The 26,004-nt window shown below is 41.2% G+C and overlaps 1 protein-coding gene across 2 annotated transcripts; it reads right to left on the bottom strand.

Annotated features, from left to right (window-relative positions):
- Positions 1–355: 355 nt before the first annotated feature.
- Positions 356–25,390, bottom strand: Csl4 (exosome component 1 Csl4). Of its 2 annotated transcripts, none has more exons than XM_080272161.1 (4): positions 25,346–25,390; positions 13,014–13,162; positions 10,705–10,887; positions 356–1,945 (listed from the first exon to the last, which is right to left on the bottom strand). In XM_080272161.1, exons 2-4 carry the CDS (start codon positions 13,140–13,142, stop codon positions 1,715–1,717), a joined length of 543 nt encoding a protein of 180 aa, XP_080128287.1. In that variant the 5' UTR covers positions 13,143–13,162; positions 25,346–25,390; the 3' UTR covers positions 356–1,714. The 2 variants fall into 2 exon arrangements, with proteins under 2 accessions (XP_080128287.1, XP_080128286.1); XM_080272160.1 differs by having other exon boundaries at positions 12,975–13,162.
- Positions 25,391–26,004: the final 614 nt, after the last annotated feature.

Raw genomic sequence — 26,004 nt, forward strand, 5'->3', positions numbered from 1 at the left:
ACACACCTATTCCATCCATCTCTCCAGCCTCACCCACATGCCCACACTTCCCACCCAACCTGTTCATCCACCCAACCCATCTCCCATTCACCCATCCATTCCACCTACCTCACCTACCTGTCTGCCCTTGCCACCCAACCTGTACACACAAAACCTGCCCACCCATCTCACTCATCAATTCATTCACTCAACCCCACTTGATGAGCCGTCCACCCATCTTGCCTAACCCACCTGACCATCCACTAAACCCCATCCACCAACCTCATATGAAGGAGAGAGAGAGAGAGAGAGAGAGAGAGAGAGAGAGAGAGAGATCGGCAAGAAGGATAAAGTACACAATAAGTTTCAGATGATGTACGTTTTAATATTAGACCTCATTTACACAGTTATTTTGAGTTTTTTATATTCTTTCTTTCCTAGACTTAATTTTTTATGGCCACTGTTCTACGTCTTGACTTTTTGTTACCATGCTGCACGAAAATCTTACATGTAACATTATTGTGGGTATTGAGATTTCTTGATGCAATTTTTCCCCCAACATCACTCAAATGTCTGTTTTCTGCTTCACACTTTGAAGTGTATTCTCTTTCAACATGTTACTCTTATTTACAATTACTTTCAAGGCATAATATTTGAAACACCAACAAAACTCGGCAACAGTCAGCAATGCACTTGCTCACTACTGGCAACAGTACCGGTACATCATGTTCTGCATGGACCAGATTTGGGATACTTCACTCTTTACCATTCATTATTGTTTTCATCCTTCTCTTTTTGTCCACACAATGAATACATAAACACTTTTATTCACCTCTGTTCACTTCATCATAGGCTTTCTCCACATCCATAAAAGCCATGAATTATCTTGCAGTCCTTTTACCCTGCTTTCTCCACTAACCTGTATCAAATGATCCCCACATTCCCTGCCAAACCTTTATGATATTTTCAGCCTTAATATGTCTTTTATACCACTTACTGAAAGATGAAATTTTATAATACTGTTTCACTGCAAAAGTTGTCAATGATGGATTTCCAACAAATCAACATAATGTCAGAAATGTCTAAAAAACTAAACAGCAATACCTTATTTGGAGTTCTTACGGAGCCATTTCACTATAGGGTATGTTAGTCCTGGATACTGTACTTGAGCTTATTAAAGCTGATGAAAAACACATAAAACCTCCAAAAATTATATACTGTATGGTAAAACCCACTCATTTAGAGTACAGGTATTCATAAAGCCACACTCTCTACTTTCTTTAGTAATGCATTTCTATGCAAATGTAGTGGCCCCCTCACCTCACCCCTTGATGAGATAATGTCTCCCATTACAAATGGTGTGATTAGAGCTCCAATGAGATATTACTGTGCTAAAGTAACAAGCTACTGAACTTTACATATTTGTCATGAACATAGGCACTGCAATGGATCTATGTCAGTCTGTAAAACCAAATCTACAGCCCATTTTCTTCTTAACACCTTGAATATAATGATGCATTACATTGGTTTCATCTTGCTTCCTCCAGACATTTTTTTTTCTTCAGCTAAGGGGAAGTCTCTTGTAGTAAAAGGGTTATTGAAGGCTGTGTCACACTTCTGAAGTTTGAACGTCTCCCCTGATCAGAGTTATATTTGATGGTAGCAAAATAAAACACATATACAGTACATAACAAAGAGCTTGAAGGGGTTATAACATTATGCCCATGGGCCAAACTTAGAATGTCTTGGGTGGCATGACTTTGGCCACTTTCCTGCGTTCAGTCCTGCAAACGCACCTCATGGTGGTCCAAGAAGCAGGTACCAGTGGGTGGCCATCCTCACACCGCCCTGTCACCACCCCAAGCTCAGTGCCTGCTGTCGAGAGCTCATAGTGACGCAGGTCTCCCAATGACACGACAACTGCCAGAATTATGTCATTTGGGCGGAAGCAGTTGTACATCTCAACCTGTGGATGTGTGCAAAGGTTAATATGAGAGGGTAATGATAACCTTCCTGCTAGACAAATTGGTCTTTCATATGGTACCTCTGATAGCACTTGCTTTCCATTTACATAAGAGTACTGTACTGTACTCTGAAAAGATCCACAACGTAATTGTACACTGAAGATTTTTTGTGGTGGTCTTACTTACACTCTGACACTTAAATTTTCATCACTCTCCCAAATATATACAGTATTTTCATATAACAGTATGAAGATTTCTTACTGTGATTCCATTTTGATTTATTATTTAGTCACAAATCCTCTTTATAAACAACTTGTTGAAAGGTGTACAAAGGTAACATAAAAAATACACAACTGATGATATATATGTACACAACAACATTTCTTGCTCTCATGTTCCTGAACTTGAATCTTCTGAATTTGCTACTCTCTGGCTTTGACTATCCTGACAATGTTTAATTAAATATGTATGTGCTGTGTAATTATTCCCTAATTCTGCTATGAAAAATTCCTTTACTATCTTACTTCTTCGATGAAACATCCTTTCGATTTCTCCTCTCTCTGAAATCTCAGTTCTAGGCAATTTCAATGTTCACTACCACCTTTGGCTCTCCTCTCCTTTCACGGATCTGCCTGGAGAACGATTCTACACATTTTCTATCCTTAATGACCTAGAGCAGCTTGTACAGTGCTCTATCCACAACCTGACTGCCCTGGAGATAGTTCCAACATATCTGACCTTTTACTTACAACTAATCCTTCTGCTTATGCTGTTAATATTTTCTCTCTGTTGGGCTCCACCAATTACAACCTAATCACCTTAAACCTGTCCTATCACTCCAGTGCGGTCTGTGGGCTCCCTTACGAAGTGGCAGCTATGGCACTGGCGCTGCTGATTCGGAGGCCCTCAGGCAGTACGTCTTTGATCATCCCTGGAATGATTATTGCTTCCATGGCTTAGAGCCATCTGAGTGTGCTTAATCACACTTGTTCTAATGCTGTCCACAAAAAATAGGCCTAAACAATGTACCATAACCAACCCACTCCTGAATCTCAGCTCTTTTATGTAGCTGCCCATAACTGTGCTAAGTCTGTCCTTTGTTCTGCAAAAAGTAATTTCATTCATACTAAATGCTCTGAACTCTCGGACTCAAATTCTTCAAACTCCTTCTCATACCTTACCAAAAACCTTTCTAACTTTAATTCATCATCTTTCCCTCCTCTTTTCTGCTCTGATGGTTCTGTAGCCGTTTTTTCTACTGATAAAGGAGAACTCTGCTCCAACTTTCTTATCCAAATCAGTCTTAGATGATTCTGGTGCGGTCCTCCCCGCCCCCTCCCTCCCCACCTCTGACTTCTTCATGGCTGACATTAAAATTTCTTCAGTTGATGTTTTCTGCCATCACTGGCCTCAATACTAACAAGGTATATTAGCCTGATGGGGTCCTTCCTGTTGTCCTCCAGAACTGTGCTTCTGTTCTTCCACCCTGCCTAGGTAACTCTTTTTGCCTTTAACTATCAACTTGTACATTTCCTTCTTGCTGAAAGTTTGTTCTCTTTCAGCCTGTCCCAAAGAAGGGTAACCATTCCCAGTCCAACTGCTTTAACATCCTGCATTTCTGAAGTTTTTTAATCTGTTCTTAACAAAGAAAATTTTAATGCACGTTTCCTATCACAACCCTCTTTCCAACAGGCAGGATGGGTTTTGCCAGGGACGTTCCACTGGCGATCTTCCCAACTTCCTTTCAGACTCCTGGTCCTCCTCCTCCTGGAACTCTGGCAAAAGTTTTGCCATTGCAGTGGACATCTCAAAGGCTTTTGACTGAGTCTGGCATAAATCTTTAATTTCCAAATCGCCTTTTTACGGTTTCTATCCTTCTATCCGTGCCATTATCTCTAGCTTCCTTTCTGGTCGTTCTATAGCTGCCACTGTTCATCTCCTGGGGCTAGCAAATAGTGGTGTTCCTCAGGATCCTATCCTATCACCAACTCTATTTCTCCTGTTCATCAATGACTTTCTAAGCTGTACATCAAACCCTATTCACTCATACACTTAAGACTCCACCTTCACCTTTCCAACCACTTCCCACGGCATCCATCTTGGCAGCTATTTAACCAAACCAGGGATGAGGCTATGGGACCCCTAATGCCTGACTTGGCTCATATCTCTGATTGGGGTAAAAGTGGTCTTGTTGTTTTTGATGAATCAAAGACTCAGTTCTTACATCTTTCAGCTCATCAAAATCTACCACAGGAGTATCCTCTAATCTTCTGCAATATCCAACTCAAACCTGCATCATCTTTAAAGACACTTGGAGTTTCATTCGCTCGGAATACATCTTGGAAAGGTCATATTATGTATTACTTTGTATCATTTTTAATAGTTCCAACATGTTTGCATGCGTCAGCCTTGGTCACCACATGGTTGCTCTCCATGCTGCTCGATCTCTGACAGCCTCCCTATTCAGTCCCTTATGAGGTCACACTCAGTGACTCTGGCCCAGGTCTCTTTCGGTCTGCCTATCACAACCCTACCTCTGACGTTCACAACACCTCTCACCCTCCACACCCATTTTTTTTTTTTTTTTAATGCAAGGAAGAAGGAACCAAAGGCCAGGAACCTGCTAACCATTCCCTCCAAGAAAAAACAAAAACAATACAACAGACAGCCAAATTCAAGATCTGTTCATTTTGAGATGCCTGGACTCATGGTGTTTGAAAGACTGGGGATCATAGGAAGTAGGAAATACAGACAGAGGGAGACAGGAGACAGTTCCAGAGTTGACCTGTTGCATAAATGAAGGACTGGGAGTAACGGTTAACTCTTGCATAAACCCAAACTGCATCCATCCACCCATCATCCAATCCTACATTCCCCACTGAGGAGTGTAGGAGCCTGGGGCTAGGCAAGTTGGTCCTGATCCTGACATTTAAGATGAGAGTGACCAGCCTCACTCATCCCAGAGTGGCAATACATGAGCAATAAACCCCAACCACCCCCTGGATATAAAGTGCCGTAATTACCCACTATACCACCAGGCACCAAAATTTGGTTATATGGTTACCACCCAGTGTAGTAAATGGATTCCTGGTGTACAGGAAACTATTTGGCTTATCACTCAGAGTAGAGTCACCCACAGGCAGAAGGAGGAAAGAATGAAGGAAAGACAGAAGAGGGAGCATAAAGTCACCAATAGGCAGAAGGACAAAGGAAAGAATGAAGGAAAGAAAAACAGAAGAGGATGAAAGAAAAGAAGAATGGAGGACAGGAAAGGGCAGACACCCGACAGCAGCACTACATCCAGTGAGTGGATGGTGAGTGCCCCCACCTACCACTAACAAAATTGCATCTCATCAATATTCACTAATATTCACTCTCTCCCAAATCATACCTGCTAGGACTCTATCCACCGCCTTCATTTATCTGGTCCAAAAAGTTTATACCTCTATAATTTCCTCTTTCCAGGGCATCACCTTTCCCTTGTACACATTTACAATCACATCCTTCAGTCAGTCATCTAGAACAACAAACTCATATATAATCATATTTATCGAATCAGCAACTAACCTCACTCCTGAGGCCTTCAGCATTTCAGTAGTCAACCCAGATACACCTGCCACCTTTCTTAACTGCATCCTGTCTATTGCTCTGCTCACAATAGTATAATCAATCAAAGGCCAAGGGCCAAACACTAGATCTGCTGACAAACCTTCCCTATTCCAATCAAACTCCTCATTCAACAACCTTCTATAGTGCTTTCTCCAGGCATCTTTAATATCCTCACTGCTCACTACTACCTTTCCCTCTTCATTCTTTTTGCACTGCTCACCTAAAATATCCCTGTTTTCCCTTCTCATCTGATTTGTCAGCTTAAATATCATGTTTTTTCTTTCAGCACTACAGTAAAACCTCCATATAACGGACTACCAAGGACCGGAATTCGCCGTTATCGGAATCAAGGAGCTACCAGACTAAATTCTTATGTATCGGAAGAAGTCCAATAAAGCCAGAAGCAGTGCGGACTGCCAGACCACTTCAGCTATGTTCACCACAATAAGGTAGATAAAAGACATGTTTATCAGTGTAAAGTACAGTACTGTACTATCATATATATTATAACATTTGATTAATTATTGTAGTGAATGTATAATACAGTACAGTGCTGCAGTGGTAGTGAAAATAGTTAAAAAACCATTTGTGTGATCCGGACTAATGTCTGATATATTGGAAAAAGTCCGGGCTAGCAGGGGAAAGTTCGGATGTTGCTTTTATTGGAATTTTGCTTTTTTCGGAATGGCCTGGGCCCCAATTAGTCCGTTATAGTGGGGTTTTACTGTAATTAGGTTATCCAGTAAAAGTCTTTGAGACTCAGATTTTGCCCAGTATACCTCCTTTCTAGCCCTATGCTTGGCAGCTAAGTATTCTCCTCTTTTAGCACCCTTTTTCCATTCTCGAAAAGGCCATTTCTTCTTAACTACAGGTCTCACACGCTTATCCCACCACTATGTTACCCTATGTCATGGAGGGGCCCCTTGTTCATCCACACACTGAATCAGTAACTCTCAAGAGATTGTTCTTGAGAGCTCTGTACTGTTCATTTACACTCCTGTCAACAGCTCCCTGTTCAGCCACAGTTCTACACATCTCGCTATAGAAAACATCCCTCACTGCTTAGTTTTTCAACTTATCTTCCTCCCACGTGCATAGGTCCTCTTCTTTATCACCTGCTCCTTTAGCATCAAATCGGCTTCCAAGAGATGAGGTACACTTAGACAACTCTTGCTTTCTTTACCCCTGCACAGCTGTTGACTTCATATAGGGGTTCTGTGTGCCATTGTGTTGAGTACAGCTATGATGTGCGGGGAGCCTCCCCACATACAACTATTAACAAGGTGGAGTCGAGGCTTTTGTCTCATTAACTCTCCTCCTCTTACTGACTCCCTTCAACCTCTGTCTCTTTGCCGCATTACTGCATCTTATTCCCTTTTCTATCGCTACTTCAGTGGTCACTGCTCCTCTGAACTGTCTGCTTGCATCCCTCCACCATTAGGGTGGGAGCACAGCAACTGTCTACTGGCAAACCCTCATTCCTTTTCTGTCCAACTTTCTAATGCAAGAGTTAACCATTCCTTCCAGTCCTTCACGTATGCAACAAGTCATCTCTGGGACTGTCTTCCTTTGTATATATTTCCAACTGCCTATGACCTCCAGTCTTTTAAACACAGTGTGTCCAGGTGTCTTGAAATAAATGGATCTTGAGTTGGTTCTCTATTATCTTGGTTTTATTTTTCTTGGGTGACTCTACACTGAGTGACAAGTCAAATGGTTTCCTGTACACCAGGAAACCATTTACTATGCTGGGTGGTGACCATATAACCATATTATGGCACCTGGTGGTTTAATGGGTAATTAAGGTGCTCCAATTGGATTGAGACAGTGAAGGTTTATATCCAAGGGATGGTTGGGGTTTATTGCTCACGTAATGCTACTCAGGGATGAGTGAGGCTGGTCACTTTCATCTTAAATATCAGGACCAACTTGCCTAGCCCTGGGCTCCTACGCTCCTCATGGAGCAACGTAGGATTGGATGATGAATGAATGAATGAGTGAATTATTTTTCTAGGAACAATCTTGCAGGCTTCTAGCATTTGGCTCCTTCTTCCTTGAATTTTATATATATATAATGTCTATCTATCTATCTATCTATCTATCTATCTATATATATATATATATATATATATATATATATATAATGTCTATCTATCTATCTATCTATCTATCTATCTATATATATATATATATATATATATAAAAGCATACTACAGGTGGTTTTCTTTCCAAGCATTAATTATAAGTGAAGAGTATATCAGACTAAAGTTGGGCAGTTTTCATTATAATATCACAAGTTTTTCTGAACAATATGTAGCTGGCTACTATTTTTGGTTACAATCTTGGAAAGCTTGTGTTCCTATAACAGAGTGCATTACATTTTCTTAGTATGGTATAAAGATTCATGATGCACAGTTTACCTTGTACAAACAGGGGTGGGGTCAATAGTGATTTTAGACAGCAGTTTGGCAATTGGGCAAAGGTAAAGTAACTAGGTCTATTGGGAAATACAAGGTTAGATATTATGGGAAAAAGGAGGGCTTTGCTAGGTTTTGAAATGAAATTAATCTTCACATGTATCATTTATGAAGTGTGCTTTTGGAACAGAATTACCACATAAGAAATTAACTTGTATTTACAAGACCCCTCAGTCTGTGCACTGTTTGTAATAAGTGGGTCCATATGAAATGTAGTGGTATTAGAGGCAGACCATGAGATAATGATTATTTCGTGAATGCAGTGTGTTGGGGAGAGTATGGAGAGTGTCAGGTATGAATGGATTAATTTTGCTGGTGAGTCTCATGAGTGCGTAGAGGAATTCTGTTATCTGGGGGACATGCTGTGTGCTGGAGGTTGGGGCTGGGGCTAGCTCTGTGGCTTGCATAAGGAGTGACTGGAGGAAGTTCAGGGGGCTGTTGCCTCTCCTGACACTGAGAGGGCTCTCCCTCCATGCTAAGGGATCTTTGTATGTGTTAGGAGTGTAATGCTGTATGGCAGTGAGACCAGTGCAGTAAATGAAGGGGATATTCGGAAGTGCAAACATACAGAAACAACAATAATTAGATGGATATGTAGTTCGTCCTTGAATGCAAGGCCTGGGGGGGCTAGGATTATGACTGAGGAGTTGAGTGAAAGGATGAGACTGGAGTGTATACATGCTGTGATGTGGAGGGGTATATTAAAATACCTTGGGCATGCTGTGAGGATGGAGGATGACAATTGGGTGTGGAAGGTGAGAAATGTGAACGTCAGAGGTAGGGTTGCAAGAGGCAGACAGAAAAAGACCTGGAACGAGGTCACAGGGTGTGGCCTCAGGGAAAAGGGACTGAATAGGGAGGCTGTCAGAGACCGAGTGGCATGGACACCTGCCATTTTGTAACCTAGGCCAACACATGCAACCATGTTAGAGACATTATAGACGATAGGATTATATGACAATATGGAAATTTTATTTTTTTTTAAATACTGCAAGTTTTATTAACTCAGGGCAACTCCTTTCCCACCACAAATAAAACACAGAACTAGGTATGCCTGTGGTGGTACCACTGGTGGTTATCCACGACAAAACTTCAGATACCTCTATTATCTAGCACAGCTAGGCTAACATTTTATGTGATACTGAGGTAACAATTTGGCTACTTAAGGAAGGTATAGGGGAGGATGGAGGAAATAACAGAACTTATCTCTATAATGAATCCCCCATGTGGTGCAATCTTGTAATGGAATCACCAAATAGATGATATCTCCAGGATACCTCCATTGAACTCCCATAAACTAACTTCATTCTTTTTCAATTATTCAATACACACTTTACCTCCAAATTTCATTATGTAGGAGAATGCTCCTATCTGAGGCTTAGCGGTCCACCTACCCCATACCTACAAAGGGAGTTCTCAGCTGTTCTTTAGCATTAATACTTGCACACTTAACATCCTTTGTCCACTGTGAAAGCTTTGATGATAATCACACTGAAACCTAATGTTTATAGTCATTATTGAGTGTGTTTTTCCAAATGTCAGTGACAGGTAATAAATAATCAGGAGTGAATATGGTCATTCTGAATTCAAATTTTCAAACCATTCCCTCCAATAGCTGTAACCACATGTGTATCCCCACAGTCTAACTCTAGAGTCATTCACACCATCCATTTCATTAAGATCTTGGCAGGTAAATATACCACTTAGCCCAATGGTATGTATTTCATTTTATTCTTGATATCTACATAACTTAATCAAGCTCAGGTGAGACTTTTTCAAACTGGAGGGGTTAGATATAGCCTTCAATATCCCCTAATATGAAAAAGCTTCCTATGGTGCACAGGCAAATTCATGGAATCTGTGCCCTTCACTTCATCATATATCAGTCTGCAGAACCATTACTGGATGAAGCGAGGGAGAGGGCACTCGGAATCAGAATATATATTAAATTTGTCACCTTAGCATATGTCAGCAAATTATAACATATTTACTTGGATTTTTTTTTTTCTCTTTTTTAATATAAATGCAAAGAAGAGGGAACCAAGTGCTAGAAGCCTGAAAATTGTTCCCTCTAAGAAAAACAAAAACAAGACAATAGAAATCAAGGTCCATTCATTTTGGAATGCCTGGACACACTGCATTTAAAAGACTGGAGGTCATAGGCAGTAGAATATACAGACAGAAGAAGACAGTTCCAGAGTTGACTGGTGGCACATATGAAGGACTGGGAGTAATGGTTAACTCTCGCATTAGAGAGCTGGACAGAAAACGGATGAGAGTTTGCTGCTTGATGGGTGCTATGGGTCTAGCAGCAAACACTCATAAGTTGGGAAAAGAAAATTTGGCATTCCCCCCCCTCCCCTCCTCCCACACAAAGCAATCAAATGTCACCAATAACGCCCCTTTTCAATCCCATCCAGTATATTCAAATGTGCAACTGTTGAAGCAAAGCTGACTGTAAATGGACACTATTTACGAAAGTTACTGCACAGAAACCTAAGTGTGATGGAGGCCAGATGGCCAGACTAACGGAAATCAGTATCTGTGAAATAATAAAATTATGTGAAGGTAGCACAATGAACTCAGAAGAGTATATCACCCGATTAACAAGGTTAAATGAAATGCACTAAGTCTTTATGCTGCACAGAGAGATGAAGAACGTCAATACTGCTCACCATATCAATCTGATGATCTCTGACATTTTGCTTCCTGATTGTCCCGGAGACTGGGGTGTGGAGCTTGTGGGGTCCAACACAGATGATGGAGACAGTGGCAAGATTAGGGTTGACGTTGAGCACTCGACATGTCACCACGCTGCCAGCCTCAGGCATCACTGTACCTTGCTGCCCGGAGCTCACCTAAAAAGCATATAGAAAGGACTCACTATGGAACCTATTTTCAAGATTCTTCTGCACAGATGTCCACAGTGAAATACAGAAAACGGCCCATTCAGAAGTTCCAATGCTACCTAGAAAGCTGGTCTGCCACTTCGTTAAATTTATTGCATAAATTATATACCATAAACAACTTTGGACTATTTTAGACCATAACCCCAACATTTATTGAGCACTGCCTGTATACAGTAGATATGACAAAAATAAAGAATAAAGCAAACCTAATACAAACTGGGGGAAATGGTGCACAATACAAAAACATGTGTATATTTACCCATATACACATTTAAAATGCCATCTGATGTTAACTAAGTGGATACCAGGTAACTGCTAGCCCCACAATACTGTATCCTGTATGAGATTTATGAGTGAGGTTAGGCTATCATAGTTCAGAATATTTAAGCATGAATGACCAAACTATGCTCCTACAATATCTCACTGCGGTGCATGAACCTGAGGTTAGAATATTAGTCCGTATCATTTAAGGATAAAAGACCAATCCATGCCTCTCGTGGCATTACGAGGGGTGACTGATAAGTATGAGGGGTGACTGATAAGTACGTGGCCATTGGTAGGAAATGAACTATACAGCTTTTACTGAATGTGCTTGGAATTCAGTTTATTAAGTATTTACAAAAAGTTTGAAGTTATTAACAAGTTGTTCTTCTGTCTATCTATCTATCTATTGCCAGACGCCTCAATCCCGTTTCGGGTGGCCACAAACAAATCGCCTCCAAGTCGCCCTGTCCCCCGCCATTTCACTGCCCTGCTCCCAACTCACACCCCCCTCTCTCATATACCTCTCCACCTCATCCCTCCATCTCATCCTCGGCCTCCCCCTCCCTCTTCCCCCCTCTTCTGTCACTGATAATTAATCCTTGAAAGTCAGCAGTTCCTAAGCAAATGGAAAACGTCAGCCATTGTGCGGTTATCCATGACCCTGGTCTCAATGGCTTTACACAACACCCAAGGGGGCCCACAAGGATATGGTGGCCACACTTAGGGAGGATGCCCGTTTGTCCAGCAAGGTAAAGAAAAAAAACTACTGAATTAAAAAATTGCAGGGAAAGCCTGGAAGGCAACCCTCAACCCGGAAGGCAAGTCACCATCAACACACAGGAAACCACTGCTAAGGTTCATGAAATCATCGCGGCAGATGGACAAGCAGCTGTGTCTTACACTGCCACCGAGCTGGGTATTTCCTAAGAACTTGTCCATGCAGTCACCCACAACGAACTCCAAATATCCAAGGTGTCCTCGTGGACCTCCTTGGGTGTTACAGAAAGGCCTTGAGACCAAGGCAGAGAATGACTTCACAATGGCTGATGTTTTCAATTTTTTCAGGAAACGCTAACTATTATGGCTTAAGTACTGGTAACAGAAAAATGACTCAGATTTAGAACTTCAAACTTTCTGTATAATTATTCTATAAACTGAATTGCATGCACATTCAGTGAAAACTGCAAACAGTCTGGGCTCGCTATATGACTGTTCATTATGTGATAAATCGCTGGAATGATAATTCAAAAGTTATACTGTATGCAGTCTGATATGTAAGAGACATAGGTTTTAGCTACAAAAATTATCTGCACATTATAATTATAATACAATACAGTACAGGCACTTCAAAAAAATTACTCTAGCTGTCTCTATCTATAGCCAGATATCATAATCCCATAAGGGGTAGTCGTTTGTCTTTGAGTTAGTGGTTTTACAGGTAGGGGCACAAACCCTCCACAAACCCACTTGTTAACACGTAGAGAACACGTGGATTGGTTATATGGTTACTGTGCAGCGTTGTAAATGGTTTCCTGATTACAGGAAATCATTAGGCTTGTCACTCAGCGTAAAGCTACTTTAAAAAGAAAGAAGAGTAATAAAAAGTGACAGGAAAGATGGGAGAAATAGGAAGAGAGGACAGCAGACACAGAAAAAGAATGATAAAGGTGAAGGATTATTAGCCCATAATATTTTCTTCAAGACTTTTCTACTGACCAAAAATATACAATGTCTGGCAGGCCAACACAGATTGTACTGGATAATAACTTTACCGTGACAACATGAATGTTTCCTCGTGGCACTATGCTCACTTGACCAGGCAGAGAGGCATAGATGTATTTATTGAAAGTATATGTTCCTTCACCACCTATGTGGGTACCACCAGCCTCACATATCCTCTGTCCTGGGACACAGATAATGTGACCATTACCGGACTTCATTCTGCTGGTGATTACTGTACCTGGAAAAAAAAATACAGTACAGTAAACAACAAAAATCAATCAATCAGTCAATAAATAAATAAAATTATAATGCTGACATTTTCCTTCTTCATGAAAACCTCTAGTCTGGTGTATTTTTTTTAACCAACTCACCTATGCTGAATGAAAGGAAGGCAATGATTGATTATGTGTGTGTGGATGAAAGGATGCGAAGATGTGTAAAGGATGCAAGAGTGTATGGAGGTTGGGGGAGTGGACTTTCTGACCACTACTTGGTGGTGGCCAGAATTAGAATTCAAGTAAGATGGAGGAATGGAAGAAGGGAAAGACGAGAGGAAGGAGTAGTTGCAAGGAGAGTGGAAAGGTTACAAGAGGATGAGAAAAAGGCAGAGTATAAGAGAGAAGTGGAGGAACGATTGGGCAAATATGAATTGGAGCAGATGGGAGACGTGGAAGGTGTGTGTAGGATATTTACAGAAGAAATATGTGCAGCATGTGATGTGGTGTGTGGAAGGAAGAGAAGACGGAGGGGGGTGCAAGGAACAGCGTGGTGGACTGAAGAGGTGAAACAGGCTGTGGCACAAAAGAAGAAAGCATACAATGAATGGATGAGAAATAGGGGCGTGGAAGAAGTTGAGAGGCGGAAGAGAGAGTTATATGTAGAAAGAAAGAGAGAGGTGAAAAGATTAGTAAGAGAGAGTAAGAAGAGAGTGGATGAGGAATTTGGAAGGAATTTGAGTGTAAAGTGGAGGGACTGTAAGAAAATGTTCTGGAGAGAGGTGAAAAGAGTAAGACAGGGTGGAAGTGAAGTTAGCAAGGGAGTGAAAGATAAAAATGGTAGATTACTAGTGGAGAAGGGAGAAAAAGTGAGCAGATGGAGAGAACACTTTAAGGAATTGTTGAATGTAGAGGATGGAAGTAATGCAAGTATAAGTGGCTGGGGAATTGCTGGGAGAAGGAGGGAGGTGAGAAGACAGGAAGAAATCAGTAGGATAGAAGTTGTGGAGGCAATGAAGAAAGTTAAATCGGGGAAAGCCCCAGGAATTGATGGAGTGTGTGGTGAAATGCTGAAGCATGGGGGAGAGATAGGAGTAGAATGGATGTGGAAGATGTGCAGATTGGCCTGGGAGGAAGGTAGAGTCCCGGAGGACTGGAAGTCGGGTATAATTATTCCCTTGTACAAAGGAAAAGGGGAAAAAGAAGTGTGTGGTAATCATAGGGGCATTTGTCTTCTTAGTATAATAAGAAAAGTGTATGGTAGGATACTTATTGACAGCGTTAGAGAAAGAACAGAGAAATTAGTTGGAGAAGAACAGGGAGGCTTTAGGAAGGGAAGAGGTTGTGTAGATCAGATATTCATTCTTAGATCTTTAGTGGAAAAGTTTCTAGAGAAGGGAAAGAAGTTGTATGTGGCTTTCATGGATTTGGAGAAAGCATAAGACAAGGTGGATAGACAAGGATTGTGGAAAGTGTTAAGAATATATGGAGTAGATGGGAAGATGTTGAATGCTGTGAAGAGTATGTACAATGGTGCGAAGGCTGCAGTGCGTATGGATGGTGAACTAAGTGAATTTTTCTCTCTGAAAGTTGGGTTGAAACAGGGATGTGTCATGTCTCCATGGTTGTTCAATCTGTACATGGATGGGGTAATAAAAGAGGTGCAAGGTAGGGTAGTGGATGTTGGAGTGACCCTGGTGAGAGAGGATAGTGTTTGGAAACTCCCTGTACTGTTGTTTGCAGATGATACTGTGTTGTTGAGTGAAGACGAAGGGGAGCTGCAAGGCTTGGTGGATGAGTTTGGGAGAGTGTGTAAGAAATGGAATCTAAAGGTGAATGTAGGGAAGAGTAAAGTGATGGTCTTTGAGAGAGGTGAAGTCAGTGAATGTACAGCGAGGTTGGATGGTGAGGAATTGGAAAATGTGAGTACGTTTAAGTACTTGGGTAGTGTGATGAGTAAGGATGGAGGTTTGGAGGGTGAAGTGCTTGAAAGGATACAGCAGGGAAGAAAGGTTGCTGGTTCTTTGAAAGCAGTGATAAGAAACAGGGAAGTGAGCATGGAAGTGAAAAAGTTACTACATGACAGTATTGTGATACCAACTCTAACGTACGGAAGTGAAGCTTGGACGTTGTTGGAAGGACACAAGTCAAGAGTGAGAGCAGTGGAAATGAGTTATTTAAGAGGAGCCTGTGGAGTCACATGGAGAGACAGGCTGATGAATGAGGATATAAAGGAGCGTTGTGGTGTTGATGTGGATGTGATAGGAAGCGTTATGAGGAACACACTGAGGTGGTTTGGCCATGTGGAGAGGATGGAGGGTGAAAGACTGACGAAGAGAGTGTATGTGAGTGAGGTGGAGGGGGGAAGAGGGAGGGGGAGGCCGAGGAGGGGGGAAGAGGGAGGGATGGGGTGGAGAGGTATATGAGAGAGGGGGGTGTGAGTTGGGAGCAGGGCAGTGAAATGGCGGGGGACAGGGCGACTTGGAGACGATTTGTTTGTGACCACCCCAAACGGGATTGAGGCGTCTGGCAATAGATAGATAGATAGATAGATAGACCTATGCTTAACTAAGTTCGTACTGTCCACAGCAAGGTGGTAGCTTTCAAAAGGCAGTGGTGCCTACTTATCCAAGAATCATATGTGCTTTTTGTCTGCCTGGAATCATGATAAATCTGTTCTGTCTTACCAGAAACAACTTCATCCATTCGATCTGCAATCAGTGATTCCATTAAGAACTGATCCTGTCCTTTCTGGCACTTTAGACAAAACCTTTCTGATAATTTTACTTCTTCCTCTTTTCCACTAAGATGGTTTTGTTATTAGGCCCATGTTCTCAGCAGTTGAGAAGGCTCACTAGCACATCTTCCTAACAGGTTTAGTAATGGGTATGAGTATTTGATATCTTTCAGTACATTTATTTATCTTGAGTATGTTGGTATTTCTATCCATCTATCTACAGCCAAATGCCTTAATCCCATAAGGGATGACCACAAACAAATTGCCTCCATGTCTCCCTGTTCCCTGCCATTATGCTGCCCTTCCCCCCCAACTCACACCCCCCTTCTCTCGTATACCTCTCCATTCCATCTCTCCATCTCATCCTCAGTCTCCCCCCTCCCTTCCACCTCACTCACATACACTCTCCTTGTTAGTCACTCACTCTCCTTGTTAGTCACTCATTCTCCATCCTCTCTACATGGCCACACCACTTCAACATATTTCTCTTAATGCTTTCTATTACATCCACCTCCACACCAAAACACTCCTTCTCTTCCTAATCTCCCAGTCTCTCTCATGTAACTCCACATGCTCCTCTCAAAGAACTCATTTCCACTGTTCTTACTCATGACTTGTGTCCTTCCAACAAGGTCCATGCTTTGCTTCCACACTTTTGGGTGGGTATCATAATACTATCATGCTGCACCCTTTTTTTTTACTTCCATGTTCACTTCCCTATTTCTTATCATCATCATCATCATCCAGACCTCCTTTCCCATCCTAGGGCAGGGTGACGGGTAGCAACATCCAGATAGCCCAAGTCTGCCCAATCCAGAGGGCGTTGTTTCCATTCATTCATCATTCAAGCCCATGGAATCTTGGCTCCATCAACACTGCTTTAAAAGAACCAGCAACCTTTCTCCCCTGTTGTACCCTCTCAAGCATTTCATCCTCTAAACTTCCATCCGTACTAATCACATTACCCAAGTACTGAAATGCACACACTCATTTTCCATTTCCTTAACATCCAGCCTCACTGCACATTCAGTGACTTAATTTCTCTCGAAGACCTCAACTTTACCCTTTCTAAATTCACATTTAGATTCTGTTTCTTTTACACTTTTCCAAACACATTAACCAAGCCCTGCAGTTCCCCTCCATCTTCACTTAACAATACAGTATCATCCACAAACAGCAGAACATGAAGATTCCAAACACAGCCCTGCAGTTCCACTCCACTTAACAATACAGTATCATCCACAAACAACAGAACATGAAGTTTCCACACACTGCTCTCTCACATTAAGGCCACTCCAACATCCACTGCCCTACCTTGCATCTCTTTTATAACTCCATCCTCATACAGACTGAACAACCCTATTTCAATCCAACATTCAGATACAAAAATTCACACAGTGCACCATCCACACACACTGCAGCCCTAGCAAACTCATACATACTCTTCACTGCATTCGACCACTTCCCATTCACTCCATATATTCTTAATATTTTCCACATTCCTTGTCTATCCACTCTGTCATTAGCTTTCCCCAAATCCACGAAGACTCCATACAACTTCCCTTCTTAAAAAACTTTTCCACTAAACACCTTAGGATGAATATCTGATCTACACAATCTCTTCTCATCCTAAAACCTCCCTGTTCTCCAACTAATTCCTCTGTCAATGAGTATCCTACCATATACATATTACTTTTCCTATTACACTAAGAAGACAAATGCCCATATGATTACCACACTCTTCTTTTTCCTCTTTTCCTATGTAGAGGGGAATAATTACACCCGACTTCCAATCCTCCAGGATCTACCTTCCTCCCAGGCCAATCTTCACATCTTCCGTATCCTTTCTAGTACAATCTCTCCTCTCTGCTTCAGCATTTCACCACACATGCCATCAATTCCTGAGGCTTTCCCAATTTTGACTTTTTCCATTGCTTTCACTACTTCCATTCTATTGATCTCTTCCTCCCTTCTCATCTCACTCCTTCTGCCAGCCATACCCCAGCCCCTTATACTCATGTTACTTCCATTCACTATGCTTAACAGTTCCTCAGAGCATTCTCTCCATCTGACCACTTCTTCTCCCTTCTCCACTAGCAATGTGCTATCTTTACCTTTCACTCCCATGCTACCTTCTCTATCACTCTGTCTCTCTCTCCTTACCTCCTTCCAGAACATTTTGTTACATTTCCTCCACTTTACACTCAAACTCCTTTCAAACTCCTCATCCACTTTCTTCTTACTCTCTTGTGCTAATGCTTTAAATACACAAAGGAGAATAGTAAGGTATATTAAGCAAAATATATCACCGAGGAAGAGGTGTTGGGGAGCTTCCTCAGCTGACAAGAATCTAATCTCTTTTGATGAATCTTGACTTCAAAATTCAACCTTTGGCTTCAGTCCCTAATTTTAATCTGTTGTTGATCCTCTATCTCCTTCCCCTGACGTCTATACTCCTTACAGTAGAAATTTATTCAAAAGATGTACAGTAAACCCTCATTTTATGATGTACCATAGAATGTCGATTTAACATGGAATAGGTTCCTTGAGAGGTCGTCTTAAATAGATTTTGTGCTAAATGGTCTTGTTGTAATGCAATAAGTACCCGAGAGAAACACAGAAAAGTAAAAATGCTTTTATTAACAAATAGTTACGAAAAGTATACGTCAGAATGATAAATTAGCGCCAGCCATTCCCTACAATGAAGTCTAGTGGTGAATGGCATCATTACTGTGTGGTACGTACAAGTACAATGCCTACTGCCTCACGTCACTCGTGCCCCAAACCAGCATGAAAGAAATGAGAATGCTTTGTGTGGTAGATGGCTGGGAGTGTGGGCCAGGGTATGGGAAGAATGCCCAGGGAAGCCTCTGGTGGGGAAGATTAGGCACCAACCTTCTTTACATGAGTTCCATGATATGCCAGATTTAATTTGCATAAAATCGGAAGGATCTGGTTTAAAGAAAAGCTCTACAGTCAAAAGACATCCATCCTCAATGTAGGTCTACAGAGCTATGAAGGTAACTAGGGTGGGAGGATTGGGCCAGCAATACTTCCAATAAAAATGAGAAAATCTGTGGGGGGGGAGGGAGATCTGCTGGTTCCATGGTTACCTACTGTATATAGCATTAGACATCTAGAAATGCTGAGGAAGATTAGTTAAGTTCCATGCATGGCTTCAGTGTACAACAGTATAAGTGAGCAGTCATAAGTGCATGTTGCTAGTTGTGTAGGGAGACATGCTAAAGTGTGAGGTCTGGAGGTAAACAAAGCTTTCTAAAATTTGACGGTCAGGTGGTTACCTTAGTGAAAAATGAAGGTATTGATGCCCTGCCATATATTTTACTTTTTCTTAAACTTCCCCCACAAAATAAAGCACAGTGTATAGGTATTTTACTGTGCAGTACAATAAAAATGGTACAATTTTTCATACCATGATATACGGTATAATGTGCTTGGTAACTAGCACAACTATATTGAAAGTATCCTGTATAATCACTGACAAACAATCATTTAGTCATTTATTTGTTCTGAGATGGCCTTTGAACTTGGTCACTATCAGGTGTGTCAGTGTCAGTAATGGAACCATAATGCGGTGTTCGAGTTCAAGTAACAAGTGAAATACAGTAACTACCACCTCAGGTGAGTTTTAAACTAATTTTTACTTACTTTTGGTGGTAAGGGGCAAGTGAAGTGCAGTGAAATGAAATAACTACCATTTGTGGTGAGTAGGGAGTTTGTTTTCAGACTCTGTTGCATAGGTGACCCTTGGCCAAAAATGTAACCCCTTGAAACCCATGCTATAACAGACTCGGTATATAACCTGTAATGCGATGGCTTTGTTCAAACATGTCCTCATTGTAAAACTGGGGGTTGCTATGTTTTCCATACTGTATACTGTATGGTCATGACCTATGCAACGATGTGGTACTGTTGCTTCTGGTGACAGAAACACTGCAAGCTATCTCCACGGTTTATGACTGGTGAAGGCTGTAGGACTCCGTGACAGTTATTTCTATGACTATTAAGAATGAAGAGAGAACCTGTATTAATTTTGAAAATCAGCAATGTTCCACATGAGAACTCCATGAAGTGCCCACAAGCAACACATTTGTAAAAATTGAGATAAAAAGCCAGACACAGCCTTCAGAGTAACTGTTACCAGTATCCACTCTGGAAAGGTGAATGATGAACTGTCAAAACAACAAATTTAATGTGGTCAAAATTCCTGAGGAAAAAAAAAATTCTGAGCTGCTTGCAAACCTCCTCCTGACTATTTGACAGTGGAGAAACCTGCACATCCATTAATTTCTATGTGCGAAAGCTCCTCACACCACCATGATAGTATGCAAGATAGCACAGTGAATGTTACACATCCACCATGCTACAGATTGAAGAAGCATACTGCAGCAATGAGGGCTTAAACAATTAAAGTACTTATATACAGTACATCATTAAAAATCGCAGAGGGTTTTGATGACTGGGGTGGGTGGATGACGGCACAAAAGCGGGAGTTTTTACACTCTGTGCTCCCTTTTTTCCTCGATGTTTGGCCTGACTAGTGGAAAGACTCATTGTCCATATCTCTCGTGAGTTCTAGGCATATTATTTTTGTGTTTAATGATGTTTACGATACTCTCGAGTGATGCTGGCAGCGAGCCACTCAGCCATATCCCCCAGTCTGTTTGCGATCGCTATTGTAGACAAACGATACTCTACAACGTTCTGTGTTGCCAGCGTTTTTTTTGGATACCCCCCTGAATCTACGTTGTGTTTTCAGCATCCATCATGTCTACAAAATGCCCATCTGCCTCTCCTGCTACTGGTGCGAAAAGGAGGAGGAAACCAAATACTCCCGAGATGAAACTCAATTGGCCAGCATGATGGTGGCAAGCCTGTAAGTTCCGGGACAATTTCGTCATTTATTTACATATCAATTTACTAAGCAAGTATACCAGTTTTTCTTGTATATGGATTATAAAAGTGTTGATGGTTTATTGTTTTTAAGATAAACGTAAAATGTGGCATCAAATGGTCAGTATTAGCGGAAAAAAAAACAGTAGTCCCTCATTTATCTGGATGCTCAGTATCCAGACGTGTTCATTTTCCAGGTGCTGGACCTTGGCTCTTTTAAACCATTATCCAAAATTACTTGCTATTATCCAGATGTAAAAGTCCCCGACAACTTCGGCCGGCTAGCCGACATGTTCAAACATTCGGTATCTTGGCTGCTGGGCTCAAGCCATGAGTGGGAAGTAGTCCGTAACCCACAACCAGACCTAAAATGTCCGTCTGCCCCTGTACTTAATGGTCAAAGTTGCATATTTGTCCTGTCACTCCCAATGAACCTCCAGCACCCGAGTAATATGACTGTAACCCACAAGCAGTGTCAAAACGTCCGTACGCATTCCTCACTGAATGTCCAATATTGCGCGGCCACCGGGCTAAGTCTTTCCCAACTGCCACTTCCGTTGAACACAGACCACAAGCCATGAGTACGTGTCCGGTGACAGCTGCCATCTGCCTCTCTACTGAAGGTCAAAAGTCCCCCGGTCACGGTGAGTTGTGTTTCCGCATGGCCACTTGGCATCTAACAGACCGCAAGCCATGAGTAAATGTATGGCAAAAGCACCCGTCCATCTGTTGACAGAAGGGGAAGAATCCTGTCCACAGCCTCGCTTCTCCCTAACTCCCATCCCTCCTCCATACCCTCCCGGCTCCCCCATCACTCTCTTATTCCCTACCTTCCACTGTGGTGATAACATTGACTTGTGAGTTTTCAAAAATTTTTGTGATTTATTCGACTACTACTGGTCACATCAAAATTCCGCAAAACCCACAAGAAACCTCATGAAATTCTGCATCTAGACATATGCTTAACTCCTGAAAGGTGTTTGCAAAATTTTGCATTAGGATGATGGGAATTTATATTAAGGTAAGTTTTACTCCTGAACACTTTATTCTTGCTATATTTTTGCACTTTTACTTGTCAGTTTTGTGTGTCTTTATTAGCTTATCCTATAGTATAAACACCATGAAGATGATGGTATACCATATATACCAATATAACCAATTTCCAGTGGCATATTTGGCCGTGATATATTTTTTCAGCCCCAGGTGCGATCACTCTTCACAGACAACAGATTTTCAAACCACTGTCAGTTTTTTTGTGTGTGGATTTTTGTTGTTTATGCAAGCTTTCTTGATATTTAGCATTAATATGGATAATCCTATATGTGTTTTGATGTCTAAATATGTCAGATTGACCTGGAAACGGTGCCAAAATTAGTGGGGGTATTGTACATAAAGTTGTGTTTAGGTAGGGTGTTTTATGGTTTACAGTGTTTTTTCTGCAAGGTTTTCTTGCTGTTTAGTATAACTTTGGATAATCCTATGTGTGTTTTGATGTCTAATTATGGCAAACTGACCCAAAAACAGTGCTAAAATTAGGAGGGGTACTGTACATACAGTCATGTAGCCTACAGGTCGGGTGTTTTTTGGTTTTCAGTGTTTTTTTTTTTCATGGTTTTCTTGGTGTTTAGCATTCCTCTGGATATTCCTATGAGTGTTTTGATGTCTGAATGTGGCAGACTGACCTGAAAACAGTGCCAAATACACCACTGTACATACAGTGGTGTATAGGTAAGGTGATTTTTGGTTTTCAGTGTTTTTTTTTTGCATGGTTTTCTTGTTGAAGATTATTTTGGATAATCCTATGTATGTTTTGATGTCTAAATATGGCAGAATGACAGGAAAACACTGCCAAAATAAGGAGGGGTACTGTACATACAGTAGTGTTTAGGTGGGGTGTTTTTTGGTTTTCAATGGTTTTTCAGCATGGTTTTCTTGGTGTTAACCATTACTCTGGATATTCCTATGTGTGTTTTGATGTTTAAAAATGCCTGAATGACAGGCAAACACTGCCAAATTATGCATAGGTACTGTAGCCTACAAATAGATTAGGTATAGGTTGGTGGTGGGTATAGGTAGGGTCTGGGTATAGTAGAGGATTAATGTTCATTATCCATATGTTGCCACTACCCAGACATGCCTTTGGCTCTATTACGCCCGGATAAACGAGGGATTACTGTATAATATTGAAATGCGAATCAGGTGATGTACGACAGCTTTCACTTTGTTGTTTTACATTAGGCTACATACGAAACATTAGCATTTACGCCTATTTAACCTTCTCAGGGACAGGTGGTTTGAGTCGTTAGATTGTTTAACAACCTGTAGCGCACCATGACATGAATTGGGTAAAAAAAAAATATGACAAACATCGGTGGGAAACTTGTGTCCTCCTTTGTTTGACACGATGTGCATCATGGTGCGTCGTACAGGATGGTATTTAATGACTCCTTTCGAGTCCGTGCTTGAAAGGGTTAATTGTCTAATAACTTTAAGTGATCAATTGATATACCATACATTAAAATTATACCAATAACCTACACATCTTACGTGTATATAAATACATTAAGAAAGTTTGAGATTCTCAGCCTACGGATGGGGAATTGCCCATGATTTGACTGGGAATTGTCTGAAAGAAAACTGTCCAGACGGCGACTTGTCCTGTTTTTATTGTGATGGCGAATTGTCCTGGAACCAGCCCGTAATGGCCATCCCACGTGAACTTGGACTTTTGCAATCGCCGATCTCAGTACAGTATTCATTATATAAATACATGAGATATTCAACACTTTATAAAATAGGCTTTGTGTTAATAATTTTGCCCGACTGTAGGCTAATGTAAGCGTTCTAGGCTTATTTAAGGTAGGCTTGGCTAGGCTATGATGTTCGGTTGGTTAGGTGTATTTTTGACTTACGAAAAATTCCATTTACAATCAATTTCTCAGAATGTAACCAGCTTGTAAGTCGGGGACCACCTGTATATCAAAATTAACTTACTTTTGCACTTTGGTAGGTTTGGTTAGGTTAGTCTAGTTGGATCAGACTGTTAGCTTGGGCTGAGCTGGGCTAAAGTAGGATTGGATAGGATAGGATAGGTTAAGATGGGATAGGATAGGATAGGATAGGACAGAGTGGGTTAGGTCATGCAGAATCACATTAGGTTAAGTTACACTGTTTCATTACTTTTAGGTTAATATTAGGTTAGGTTAGATTAGTGCTAGGTTAAGATTATTTGCAGTTAGGCTAGCTACATTTCAGTAAAGATGAGTATATTCTTATATGTCTTTGCCATTATGTTTGAGAAACAAACACATGCCTGGAAAACAAAATGTGGGAATAAACAGGAAAACAATATCAAAAGAAAGCAAGGATGAAGTCTAGGAGAGCTCCCATTAACAAATGTGGATACCGGTAATTTTATGATGAGGATATAGTTTATTAATTGTAAAATTTATTTATGACACCCACATTCCAGAAATACTTTTAATGACACTACAGTAAGAGCAGTAAGGTTAAAGTACAGACTCACGGCAGCAGTGGCGCCCAGGGGTTGAGTACGATTCAGATCAAAACTCCATTTGTCTCCAATATGTTCTGGTTAGGTTAAGACAGTTTAGGTAGTTTGGTTAGATTAAGCTGGGCTAATTTACCATGAAATGACAGGCGACTGATTGATCTTGGGGCTTAACTGATCTGAAAGCTGACCAAGATGGGCAGCATTTGTCACAGTCTCCAAGTAAAACTGCCAAGGTTTTATCATTCAGAGCATCAGGACTACTGATTTCCACTTTGTAAACTGATCAGCGTGATTGTCAGGCTAACTATACAGCTTACTGTAATGAAGGTGTTTTCCACTTCGTAAACTGATCATTGTGATTATCAGGCTAACTTTACAGCTAACTGATAAATATGGTCAGCTAAATTATGTGCAAGGGAGATCTAGATTTTCACCAAAAACAATCTAAATATACCACCATAAAAATTATTAAGCTATAAGTTAAATGCATGGGAGATCCTCTACTGGTAGATTTTCAATGAAAACAATCAATACCACCATAAAAATTATGAAAACTGGTAAGATAAATCTGCTGCTCAATGTAAACAGTTAGTTTACCGAAACTGTGGCTGCCAATCACATACTGAGCCTCTTGGAGCCTAGGGGGCAGGAGCCTAAGACTAGGCTACTGTAGTCCTGAACATTTAACTTCGGCAACCAACGGTGGGCTATGTTCATGAAGGTGTTTTCCAAACTGCATCATCAGAGGTTCACTGAAACTCGCGTAAATAACAGATATTTGTCATGATCTTGAGATGGAAACTGATAAGAAATTCCAGCTGGATAACACACTCGGTATGGTGTTGTAAAGGTGATTATAACGTGTGTAAACTGTACAGTAGGGCTGGGTTGACTGTAAGACAGTAATAAAGGACAAAGCCTACTGTAAGGAATCACGGTTAGCCTAGTTATTCTTCTTGTACAGTGTGTTAAGATGATCACACACTTTTCTTAGCAGTCTGGAGATAAATATTCCAACCGTTTTAAGATAAAGAATCATACCCACTCGATGCAAGACAAGGCAGCGTGTTAATGTTTACGTTTAGCCGCAACACGTCGAGTGGTGGTTTCGGCCTTCTGGGGATGCCTTTTTTACGGCTCGATTTCTGTTTTGGTTTTGTTAGCTATTCTGTTAATTACCCTCTTCCTTTTAATTATCATTAAATTAATCTTGCCCGTTATTTCCGAAATTTATTGCTCATGTAAAACCATAACAGGGAGAGCAGCTGAAATGATAACAGTTGCGTTTTTAAGAGGGGGGGGGGAGAATAGTTGGCAAATGCTAATATCTCGCCTAACAATATGCACTGTATTAGGCTAACGAAAAGGGAAAATGCTGAAGATTTTGCTGTAATTCGGGAAATCATTTACTATAGGCGCATTTTTGTGAGGCCTGAGGCTGAAGCCTGGCTTCGCTCTTTGGCTTAAGCCAAAGTGGCCCCGCAAAAACAGTACTCGAGCCGTACTGACGAATGTAAACAAATACCCCAGTCAGCTGACGACGCAAAGCAGCATGGCAGATATTGGAGAATCAGATATTTTCGATGAAAGACGCTGCCTAGACCCGGTCGTTGTCGGACGTGTTCCTCCCGGCCGTGTTGTCGACCGTTTTACTCTCGGGTGTTAATCCATCTCAGCCGTACAGTCACACCCAGCTTATT

Source organism: Coenobita brevimanus, chromosome 50, assembly GCF_032717465.1.
Source record: "Coenobita brevimanus isolate Jiangsu-jjx chromosome 50, ASM3271746v2, whole genome shotgun sequence".
NCBI classification, from domain to species: domain Eukaryota; kingdom Metazoa; phylum Arthropoda; class Malacostraca; order Decapoda; family Coenobitidae; genus Coenobita; species Coenobita brevimanus.